The 12,813-nt window shown below is 36.1% G+C and overlaps 1 protein-coding gene across 7 annotated transcripts in view; it reads right to left on the bottom strand.

The window, feature by feature from the left end:
- ppp1r12a (protein phosphatase 1, regulatory subunit 12A) overlaps window positions 1-8,311 on the bottom strand; it is an 82,859-nt gene extending 74,548 nt beyond the window's left edge. For 3 of the 7 annotated variants that reach the window (XM_051891152.1, XM_051891156.1, XM_051891158.1), the window contains exon 1: window positions 7,966-8,309. In XM_051891152.1, coding sequence (XP_051747112.1) covers window positions 7,966-8,202 — 237 coding nt within the window. In that variant the 5' untranslated portion in view covers window positions 8,203-8,309. Of the gene's footprint in view, window positions 1-7,965 lie in introns of all 7 variants that reach the window. The other 4 variants (XM_051891155.1, XM_051891153.1, XM_051891159.1 and 1 more) reach the window with 3 other exon arrangements.
- Window positions 8,312-12,813: the final 4,502 nt, after the last annotated feature.

Here is a 12,813-nt window from a genome sequence, read left to right as displayed (position 1 = left end):
CAACTGCATATCTTTACCTACCTTCTTACTGAAACCTACCTAAACCCTGACCTCACTGATGACAGCACTGCACGCAATTCCACCAATGCCGTAAATGACACGTCTCGGACTAAAAGGCTGCCGCCAGACTACGCTTCTGTATCAGGTCGAACCGACTTTAAGATTATGTGTACGTAAACTGTAAACTTGAAAGATATTGCAGTTATGAAACACACATCCTTGGAAAACATTAAGGAACAGTCTTGCAGACACCAACGCTTTATGCCTCAGGCGTAATCTGCTGTTTCTCGCCTCTATTGCATACCGCCTCCACAAAGTTGTTGAGCTACTAGATAAATTCAACCATTTTCTTGAACTGGTTAACTGGAATGATTATATACATGAAAGATGCACCATATGTCCAGATGGATAAATGGACCCTTTTAGCATTTTTTATTAAATCAGAATAAATTAAAGTAAACACTGCAATGATGTATAAATCCTTTTTTACTTTGTAAATAACTTCATAAACTATATTTTTAAATTATACTATGGTTATAATGTTGTAAAAGGTTGTAAAAATTGCCTTCATTTTATGCTAAATTAATTTGTTTTAATACAGTTTGTCATACAAATATATTATGAAAATCTAAATGCAATGGTTGTATAAAAAAAAAAAAAAAATTATTTCATTTTCTTCATGCAAAATTAGTTTAAATATAGCTTATGAAAATATATTTTTTAAATTATTTATAATATAAATTTTCAAAAATTGTCAATGCAAAGGCTGTTAAAATAGCCATAAATTTTCTTAGTGAAATAAAAAAAGAAAAGAAAAAAAAAAAAAGAAAAGGAAATTAAAATAGATGGAAATATAGACATGGACATGTTCTCGGTTCGCGATACCAAGTGGGTACTGAAATTTTAAAGATGTAAAGCTTTGAGCACTGTTCAGCGGATTCGTAAACACCTCTGATTGGCCTTTGTGTTCACGTGCTCATCAGATATGTCTGTGAATGCCTACAATGATCAACGCGCGGGAGCGTTTGAAAACACACCGAAGTGTTTGAATTTTAAAGCGTTTTGAAAGCGGGAGTGTTTGAAAGCAGGTGTCTATCAGTGGACCGGTCTGTGTGTATCTGTGTAAGCGCTTGGTGAAGAGTGTCATTGATGTCTATTTACAATAGGGTGACCATATGTGCTATTTTCCCAGGACGCGTCCTGTCCAGGATTTCTAAGTTGCATAAGATGTCCCAGTTTTGGTCTTGTTTCCATATTTGCGGAAGGTAATTACTGAAAAATAATTTGACCAATAGCGTGCATTATACATAATCGACCAATCGTGGCTTGCGAGAAGGCTGGATCTACAGAGAACAGTCAAAGCATTGCAAATACGACAACATTTTAATGCATTGCATGAAGACTGTCAATAAGAACAGTGGTTTGCACAGACCTCCGTGTAGAAATCGCGTTCAGAGGGCACATCGATATGACCACTTTCACGATTAAAGAGGCAAGGGCTCAAGCCATTTTAGGCAATTTAGAAATCCTGGACAGGACGTGTCCTGGGAAAATGGCACATAAGGTCACCCTAATTTACAACATGTTTTTGAAGCGTTGATTATTGTAGCCAATTACAGACATATCTGATGAGTGCGTGAACACAATGGCCAATCAGAGGTGTTTACGAATCCCCTCAACAGCGCAGTCAAATTTTAAAAATTTCAGAACCGACTTGGTATCGTGGTCTGTACTTTTGACAACACTACGGCAGGCTTTGCAAGATTCACTCATTTTTGTATCATTTCTATTAATTTTTATACATTTTCTGCATTTATAACACACAAACGTTAAGGTTTGTGGGCAAAAAAAAGAGAGATTACAACATGATGCAAGCCAGATTCAAACATGATTCCTGTGGGCACAAGTGCTCTTGAGTGCCATGAGCACATGCACTACCCACTATGACATTGCTCTGACACAAAGCGGATGACATTTATAATTAAAAACATCAATCCGCGTAACATGCAAGCTAAGAACAGCCTGTGCCAGGTTTCTTAACTATGAGCTTGAACAGTGCAGAATGTGGGTTGACTGGGTGCTAAAGTTAGTGCTCTTGCATTCACCTGCAGGCCAGACTGCACGTGATATTTATAACCTCAGCCATACTGCTACAAAAGTCACTAGAACCAGCACACCATGTCCCTCCATGGATAAACAGCAGTGCACTGAAAGTGAGGTCACTACCTATCACAGGCAGCAAAGAGTAGGTCAGGGATTGATCCCAATCGGGTCCCTTCACTACTCTACCTTGAGTATATGTGAGCTGACTGGAATGAGTCAGACCCTCTTAAACACCATCAAGTTCTGCAATTCATGTGAAAACTAGCAGTCAGTACATCATTTTGCATGAGCAAAAACAATAAAACCTAATTGTAGCTCAGTCAAAACATTGCCATGAGCAAACTACTCTACGATGCTTCGCAGCTGTCCGTTTCCTGCTTGTGACATTAGAGTTATGCTGGGAGAGCCCAGGGCGACCAAAACACTGACTGAACTAACTTTTGATGTCATATTGATGTCTAAATGAAGGTATATAACTTAAACACCACATGACTCCAATCTTTTATACGAGTCAAAATCTGCTAAGGGGTAATAATGGAACAACAGTTTTAAAAAGTGATTTTTCACTATTATTTACAACGGCATCTGCATTCTCATAGGTTTAAATAAAAGATTTTTGCTATAAGACAATAAAAACAACTTTGAGCATCAAAACCACTCCTTTACTGGAAAAAAAGAACTTGGTTTTCAAAAGTCAATGAACTTGCAACAGCTGAATGTAACATTTTTGACAAGCCAAACATGTCAAGTCTCATGAGTAAAATGTAATTTATTTAAGCCATGAAATAAACTTTCATTCCATAAAGTAAGTATAATAAACTGCGCAATAAGCATTTAGAACATCTCCAGCATGTTTTACAATTACACAATAATCAAACATAGTTCACCCCTCGCACATGTTATCACATCCGTCAAAAATTTAGGCTGGCTGTCCGTTGGAATATTAGAATTAAAAACATAGTCACAACACACTCATGAGCAACAATCGCTTCACTGAATACTTGCCGGCTAAGAAACAAATAATTATTACCTTACGATCCATCGGTTTTCAAATCCACATCATTTGAATATAGGGCTGGGCGATATGGCAAAAAAATAAAATCTCGATTTTTTTCAGAACGAATGACCGATTCACGATTTCGATTTTTTTTTTTTACTGTTTAACTAGTCAACTTAAACTTAACTACAATATGATTTAAGTAACACTCTTTATTAACAATCTAGTTAAAAAAAAAAAAAAGTTCCATTCCAAGTGCACCACACATGAAGTGATCAACACGGTGTAAATGTAAAACAATTTGTTAAATATCTTTGCAGAAAATATGCCTGAAATATGAAGGCAAATGTTGTACAATCTTATCTTAAACACATCATATATACTCAAAAATAATATAAAATAAGAAAATGCTAAATATTTCTTAGCCAAAAAGTAATAGCAATAAATAACATAAGTAATAGGCTACTATTAACAGCAAATGCTTTGTAAAAACAGAAAACATCAGCAGCTTTCAGCCTGTCACCATCACGCAAACATGAAATATCAAACAGGTTTACAGGTTTTTGCATTCCATTGCGCTATTTGTCCTATTGTTTTTATGTTTGGCGGACATGTTTAGGTGTTGCACTTGTGTCTTTTGCAGCGTCTCACCCATGAAACGGCATTCTAAAAACACGGCGGTCAAGTGGTCAAGTCTTTTTTTCTCATTCCACTGCCTGCGTCTCATTTTTATAACATAACACATTTCTGAATGAACAGCCACTTAAGAATAGTGATGTGTTCTACGTTCATGGAGCGCCACATGAGAGCGGTTAATCAGGCGCGCCGGCGCCATCATGAGGTCAGATCATTTTCTTCTAATACGGTTATCATTGCTGTATTGTCAACATGTCCAATTGTAACGCTTGCTAACATTTTTATTCAAAAAACTCAATTTCTCGATTTAAAAAAAATAATAAAATCGAGGCAAAACATTAAATTCGAATTAATCGAAAAAAAAATAAAAAAATAAAAATCGGGAAAAATCGCCCAGCCCTATTTGAATATCACAACATCGATGCCTGTCAAAAAAATAACGTGCACAATACACAGTAGTATTTACAATTGATTCAAAATGATCAGGGAACTGAGTGAAATACTCCATACTGCATGCTAAAGAGAATTAATCACCAATACAATTAAAAAACTTCACTGTTTTAGTGAACATCGTTCAACACGTGCTAGATTTGACCGACATTTTTATGCACAAACTACGCATTCTGATTCTGACTTTCTTGATTTGAATACTTTCAATAATTGTCTATTCTTGACTTTTTTTTTTCTTCAAAATTTTGGCAATAGATGAACTGTTAAATGAGTGATCTTGAGATGAGTCCCTGTAGTCGTGCAATTTGACTCTCATATGCTGATGTAATATAGCTCCATTATAAACTTGACAGGTAATTTGTATTAAATGTAATTTGAATACTATCTTCTCATTTGTTTAAAAGATTAAACTACTGATTCGAAACAAAAGATTCGTAAAGCTTCGAAGCTTCATGAAGCAGTGTTTTTTTTTTTTTTTTTTAAATCGCCCTTCACTAGATATTGCTGAATAAAGTCGTTATTTTGGTTTTTTTGGTGCACAAAAAGTATTCTCGTCGCTTCATAATATTAAGGTTGAACCACTGTACTCACATGAACCATTTTAAATATGTCTTTAGTACCTTTCTGGTCGTTTGAAAGTCTAAATTAACTTTCTCTCAATGCAGGCCTCACTGAGCCATTGGATTTTATCAAAAATATCCTAATTTGTGTTCTGAAGATGAATGAAGGTCTTACTGATGTGGAACGACAGGAGGGTGACTAATTAATGAATTTTCATTTTTGGGTGAACTAACCCTTTAAGGCAATTATCAAAGTTTGATAAGTTTTCCAATAAAAGATGATACATTTTTACATGATTTGTTACATTTAATTACCCCTTAGCATTTTGACTCATATCTAAAGTTGAGGATTGTAAACTGCCTTTCAGTTCAAGTTTAAAGTTACATAAATAAAAGGAAATCATTCAATAAAGAGGCCTGCGGTGCACAAAGATTGTTGTGCATTTAAAGAAGGGAACTTAATAAAAGTGTAATTAATCATTCTGTACTAGCCAAATTGAGTAACACTCAGTCAAGCAGCTTGTTTAATCCTCAGGTTTCTATAGAAACGTGTCAGGGTGTAAATCACAATATGACCTAACATTGATTCTCTTAGTCAACGATACAATATTTGCCGTTAATTCAACAAATGACTTCATGTGATTTGATTAAATTCATTTGTGATTGAAATTACAACACCATGTGGCTATTTTACACAACCAGTCATTCTCATAAAAGCTTTCTAAAATGTGAAAATCCAGTATTCCCCATCAAAATTGGGTACTCCAGCTGTACTCCACAAAAAAAAGAAGAAATTTTACAAATAAAGTTGTTAAAACTTATCAAATGTGATTACAGCTTAATGACAATCTTAAGTCCTCTAGTACATCTAAATTTCTACAGTTCGTGAATCTATTTTCTTCCTCAATCTGAAACTGAACGGTGCAAAAATATGTAATATAACATTATTAACATGACATAGGATGAATAGAAGAATTGACAATTGTGTAATTACTAAAAGTGCAATTTACCACTCAAAAAAATAAATAAATAAATAAATAATAATTGCATACGAGTTGCATCACCAAGTTACAGGTGAATTTGCTGCAATAGGGTTGAATAGACAAAAATTGACACCCAACACAAAATATGGAAAGCACTCTCTCTTCTATTTTAAAAGTTATGCATATTTAAAAGGCATCCTCCAAAGTACATTCGATTATACTGCTAGGTGCAATTAATTTTTCGCAATTTCCATCAGAACAGACCCATGACCCATTTGCGTCAACACGCAAATTCTCCATTCTTGATGCCATTGTCAAACCAAGTAAATTTTAACAAGCTAGCAGATGATGTACATCATTTATACAAGAAACGCCTCCAGCACAACTAAACCTGTGCGTCTTTAATAGCGAGATTAGAGTGTTTAAAAACAAATACCATTCACTATGAACTCACTGCCTGCTGGTCACATGCTAGAATTCTCCGCTACCTCACACGTCTACATACATAAACACACACAGCAGACCCAACAGAGGAAGGAGCCTCTCCACTCAGTCATGGTTAGGTCTCAAGAGCTGCATCCAAATTCTTTCCTCACCCTGTCTGAACACCGGCCCAAAAAAAGGCAAGTGCTTTTAAACGCATGAGCCTGTACAGACAACCTCCTGTAGTCACTTACTGCCACATCAAACCCAGAAGACTCATTGCAGGGCTATAGATATTGTGGTTTACAGTGTCAAATGCCACCTTTTCCGGCTCAAAATGCAAGACACAGACTATTTAGAGACCTAAAAACTTATTTACGTGACACCTAGAACCTTAAGCTTCAATATAAAAACTCAGCTACTTTGACTTCATCAGGATTTCATTGCAATGTTTCACCCTAACAGATGACTGTGAATATGTTGAATACGTTTATGTGTCCAACAATGTTGGTTAAGTAGAAATCTCATTAAATTGAGACCATATATGAACCGTAACAGGAAAATAGATTTAATCTGGCACAAGCCTTTTTGTATTTTCCTTATTTTCTTAGATTCCTATACAAATTCTATTGGTAAACTGACAGAAAGTACAGTTTACATTCCTCTTTGCCACAAATTTTTTTAGCAAAAATCATTAGCGCGTTAAACAGTTCTAAATGGAAAAACTAAACTAAAGTGACACATCTTTCACGGATGTTTACAGTCAAGTCAAGTAAACTACGTCTTAAAGGGGCAGTTCACTAAAAAAAAAAAATAATGAAAAATTATGTCATTATTTATTCAATTTTATCGTGTTTCGAAACTTTCTGCCTGTCCTTGGAATGTGGAAAGCAAATCTAAAGGTTAATAAGATTTTTAAGAACTGACAGCAGCGCAAGTCGCCCCTCATGTTCATTGTACGATAAAAGGTGCAATGAATGTGAACGGTGATTGGAGCTGTCATTCTCCCAAACATCATCTTTTGTAAGTTTCATAGAAGTAAGAAAGTCATATGGGTCTGGAAGAACATGAGAATGAGTCAATTACGACAGCATTTCATTTTCCGAGCGAAATATGCGTTTTAAACTGCGCTATTTTGATGGTTTTTGCGCTCCCTCGTTGTCGTATTTTATATCATTCAACCCCCGCACAGAAATCATACTGTAGACAGTCTTTCTCCATAAATGCCACAATTTCGGTCAATAATCTGTAACGCAACATACGTGTCAACAGGGAAGCCTCTTTCCAAATATACAGCCGTGCTAACTGGTTGCTATGCACTTTCGCAGCGTTATTTCAATGGTGACTAGCGTATCTAAACACATTTAAGAGTCGGATCAGTAAGTCTATATAAAATGAACCCCATGCACATTCATCCGACGTCTTTTTAAATAGATCCAAGTGTTATTGTGCTGTAGATCTCTACTGGCACTGATCTATGAGCTGAGCGGCTAACAGGCTAACCAGCAGCTAACACATACACACACCCGACAATCACTCAGACAGTCCTCTTCCTGCCTTCACACACTCATTTACACACAAATACGATTATTCCGGGATCATCTATCCAGCACAGTGCACATAAAAAGCAAATATCTGTTTCGATCACAGAACAATTAGCTTCAGCGGCTACGTGGTTCCGCAAAACGGCCCGACGAAGATCGTGATGATGATGATGGTGGTGGTGTTGGGCTGAGTAAACACAGACAGACAGAAAGCAAGCCATCTTCATACACGGATCTGTGCACAACAGCCGCCTTTGAGCCGCTCTTACCTGGTGCAGAGCGGTGAGTCCGTCTACATTGGCGTAGTTGATGTCCGCGCCGCGGTCGAGCATTCGCAGCACCTCCTCCGTATCGCCGCTCGAGCAGGCGGCCAGAAACACGGCGCCATCGTCGAACTTTACCTTCGTCTTCTTCTTCTTCAGGATGGGAGGCTCAAGATCCGTTTCCGAGCCTATCCAGCGCTTCAACTGTTCGTTCCTTTTCTGCTTGGCGTCCGCCATCTTCATCCCCTCTAGCCTGGCGCTTCTTATCTGTCTCGGATGGAAGATATACTTTATACTGCCACTATCCCAACACAGCGCGCTGGGGCGTGGGAGGGGACGGCTCTGGAGGGGAGGGGGGGTTAGACTCAAAAACCTGGTTACGCCGAGATATCGCGAGAGCAAGAGACGTCAGCCCCGGATCTGCAGCATAACGTCATCTTTATGGGGCAGTAAAAAAAAAAAAAAAAAGCACAGCAGTTGTCTACAGTACATGCAAAGATGTTTACAGTTGACACAGAACACGGGAAAAGAAGATATTATTGCATAATAAAAATAACATAATTATAATAAAATAAAAATACAATTAACATAAAAGCCCAAAGGCAAGTATTTAATAAAATATGTATTATATATCATATATAATAAATATGTAGGCCTAATAATAAAATAAAAGACTATTAGAGTAGGCCTATGTAGCCTAATAATATTATTCTGTGATATTGATGGATAAGTGAAGTTGTCTGTATTATTCAGTTTTTATACTCCAGTGGTTTGTATAATAATTCACTATTTTGCAGAATGTATATGTAGTTCAGTGTTGTTTATGTTAATATGCATACATTAAGAAAAATAAAGTATTACACAGCAATGGAAAATAATAATAATACACACACAGTCTTTACTCTTTGCCAATAATGTCTAGACTACAAAAAATATTTTCATTATTTGTTATCAACATTTTTTCTTTTGTCAAATCAACTTAGATAATTAATGTGGTTCAGATAACGTAATATTCTGAGTTTCTGTTGATTAAATCAATCGCCTTCATTGTATTAACTCAAATTTTTAATTTCAATGAACTTAACATTTTAAGGCAACCGGCTAACTTACTTTTTTAAGTTACACCAACAATTCTTTTTTTAGTGTACATATACAGACAATACAATTTACTTTACTTAAGCGCTTAGTTATCTCAGTTGGTACAAATACAAAATAACTAAATCCATTTTATAATATGTATCTCACGATATGCAAGTGAAATGTACCAAAATATGTCTGTTCATCAACTCCTAGCTTTAAAAACCCCTTTTTAGAAATGGAAACACCTCCATATAAGTGTGTAGCTCTTCCATTCATTTTAGCTGTAATTTTATGTAATATTTTTATAGACTCATAGGAAATTAGAGCAGAAATATTACAAGGCAATGGCAAATGAAGTGTTACAATTACCAATGTGAACATATGACTTGTGATATGTTGTGGTGAACTCTGAAAGTGCGAATTGCATAAGCAATATCAAAACTGCTTACTATTGAAATTGACTTCTTGTTTATTTAATCAGCCTCAAATGATCATCCTTTTTGCTTCCTTTTTTTGGATGATCTTTTTAAATATCATGGGGATATCAAATATCAAATATTATATGAAATATTAAACATCAACTGAATACTTTAAAAGCGCATTTTACCCCTGGAAGGCTTATAGAAGTTTCCTCATGTGGGTAATTGAGTTGACAGGAACCTTTTGACTGGGGTGGTCCCGCTCTACCGGGCCGGTAAAGAGTGTTATTTTTCTTTTGGCACTGTGGTGCGTTATTGTTGGCACAGGCCCATGTATGTGTGGTTTGAGCAGGTAGCTGGCAGAGCTAGTTCAGATGTTTGCCATCTCTCTTACTAACTATAATCATCATGATGAGGTTTATGATTTTAAGTGCAATAAGTGTCTATGTAATTGCCCAACTAATTTTAGTTGGACACGATCCAGATGTGTACGTCATCACGGATTCGTGCAATGATCTAGACTAGCGTAAAACTTGTGTCTTGGTTAATGATAGTACACACTGATTAGACATCATGTCTAATTGAAATTTAGACTTCTATACTTTTCACTAACCACAGCACTTAGGATATGAGGGAAAACATCTTATAAAATAGTAATGTAAAGCATACCCATATGGCATTTTTTTCTGGCCAAACTGTATTTAATATATGCTAAATATACGTTGTAAACAGCAGGGTCAGTAAAACTAAGCAAGAGATGTTCTTTGCTGCTTGACCAAACTCAGATCCAGCCCATATTTCATCCCTTGTGGACTTTTCAAGACGGGAGTCTTATTTTAATGGATTTCAGCACAAACAGTGCATGAATCAGCTGCTGGCAAGTCTCTTTCTCTCTCTCTCTCTCTCTGTGTGTGTGTGTGTGTGTGTGTGTGTGTGTGTGTGTGTGTGTGTGTGTGTTGATCTTTATAGTTGATTAGAAAATCATCTCTGGGCCAGAAACTCGTGCCAAGATATACTCACACTGGGCGCTGGATACATCAGGTTCATTAGATTTACTGGTGCACCAAAATCAACTGGATATTCAAGAAACCATGAGGAATCATGCCTGTAATGTCAATCATTTGAATTTAATTCAAATTATCCATAATGCAATATTCTTTCCCATTTGAAATTTGAACAAATTTCTTACTCATAAAAAGGCTCACGTTTTTTAGTCAGATAATTTCATACAACTTATCAGTGCAGCCGAAGCAAATTTCTTTATTATAAAACAAACTATCTCATTGTTTCCAGTAAACTGACAATCAAAAGACCAATCCGGCTGATTTTAACCACACAATGAGGGGAACTGGCCTCTGTAGTTGAGCAGGTGGAGAACTCAACCTGTGAGGTCCATCTGTAGTTACCACTCTGCCAATGTTCTCCATCCTTACCATTGTGATACATGAGTCAAGATTTAAAGGAATATTCCACTATCAAAAATATTAAAGTCAATCAGCAGCATTTGTATTATAATGTTCATTACCTCAAAAGGTAATTTAAACCCATCCTTCTTTTTCTTTTAAAGTCACCATGAAATCAAAATGAACAATTCTTATTTTTTCATGGAATATTGCAGTATTTTTTATAAATGATTTATCTTTGTACCAGTGTTGTCAAAACTACCAATGTCGATACCAAATCGATAGTGAAATTTTAAAAATGTGATGCTTTGAGCACTGTTAAGCGAATTCGTAAACACCTCTGATTGGCCATTGTGTTCACGTGCTCAACATATATGTCTGTGATTGGCTACAATGATCCACACTTCAAAAACATGTTGTAAATAGACATCAATGATGCTCTTCACCGAGCGCTTACACAGATACACACAGGAGCGTTTGAAAGCAGGTGTCTATCACCAGTCCAATGATAGGCACCTGCTTTTAAACACTCCCACTTTCAAATTCAAACACTTCTGTGTGCTTTCAAACGCTTTGAATCATTGTAGCCAATCACAGACATATATGTTGTGATATATATGACCACTGTACCACCTGACCGCAGCAGATTCATTTGGGTGTTGATAATGTTGCCATTGCCACAGAGTAGAACATCACGTGTTGTCATCTCGAAATTACATAATTACGACATGGCATGAATGCAGCGTACATTTTTGTATAGTAATCAACATTATGTCACAAATGCTGTTGATTGAGCTTAACTTGTCTAACCTTGGAATTTTGGAAAGAAATTCAAGAAAAGTCCATCCCTTACAGTACAAACACACACAGTGTTTGTATGATTCATCTCATTTTGGTCTCTAGGTTTCTCCTTAAGCACAAAAGCTCTACCATTTGTTTAACATTGGTCATATTGCCTCATAATGACTGTCATGTGACCGAACTGCATCTCCCCATCCCTCTCCCCACACACTGTTTGGGTGTATCACCTTACAAATTTGTTGACTGTATTTACGTAACTGGCCTATTAATCAGCAGTATCTGGGAGTTGGTCTGATGTGTAACTAGTAGAACAGTACAAACACTGTGCACTGGATTTGATTGTTTACAGGTGTGTTAACTCACAAAATGAGTCAAAAAGACAACATAGACCAGGAAAGTAAGCCATTTCAGTTAAACACTATAATGCAAACATCTCCCAGGATACTCACTAATTTTGATCAATGAATTTCCATGACTTTTTTCATGACTTAAAACCAATTTTCCATAACCAAACACTCAACCTTTCATTCTGAAAATTGCACTGGTTTGATTTTGCTAGCAGCTTGTTGTTGTCTCCAATTGGTAAGGCGTGATAAATAACATGCTACATTTTAACTCTTCACTATGTAACACTCTGATTAAATACAACCCGAATTCCGGAAATGTTGGGACGTTTTTTAAATTTGAATAAAATGAAAACTAAAAGACTTTCAAATCACATGAGCCAATATTTTATTCACAATAGATCATAGATAACATAACAAATGTTTAAACTGAGAAATGTTATACTTTTATCCACTAAATGAGCTCATTTCAAATTTGATGCCTGCTACAGGTCTCAAAAAAGTTGGCAACAAATGGCTGAAAAAGCAAGAAATTTTGAAAAGATTCAGCTGGGAGAATATCTAGCAACTAATTAAGTTAATTGATATCAGGTCTATAACATGATTAGCTATAAAAGGGACATCTCAGAGAGGTAGAGTCTCTCAGAAGTAAAGATGGGCAGAGCTGTGAAAGAGTGTGTAAAAAGATTATGTAATACTTTAAAAACAATGTTCCTCAACGCCAAATTGAAAAGGCTTTGCAAATCTCATCATCTACAGTGCATAACATCATCAAAAGATTCAGTGAAACTGGAGAAATAGTGCCTT

The sequence above is a fragment of the Ctenopharyngodon idella genome, chromosome 4, assembly GCF_019924925.1.
Source record: "Ctenopharyngodon idella isolate HZGC_01 chromosome 4, HZGC01, whole genome shotgun sequence".
Taxonomy (NCBI): domain Eukaryota; kingdom Metazoa; phylum Chordata; class Actinopteri; order Cypriniformes; family Xenocyprididae; genus Ctenopharyngodon; species Ctenopharyngodon idella.
The sequence above is the reverse complement of the archived record's forward strand: the minus strand, read 5'-3'. Positions and strand labels throughout refer to the sequence as shown.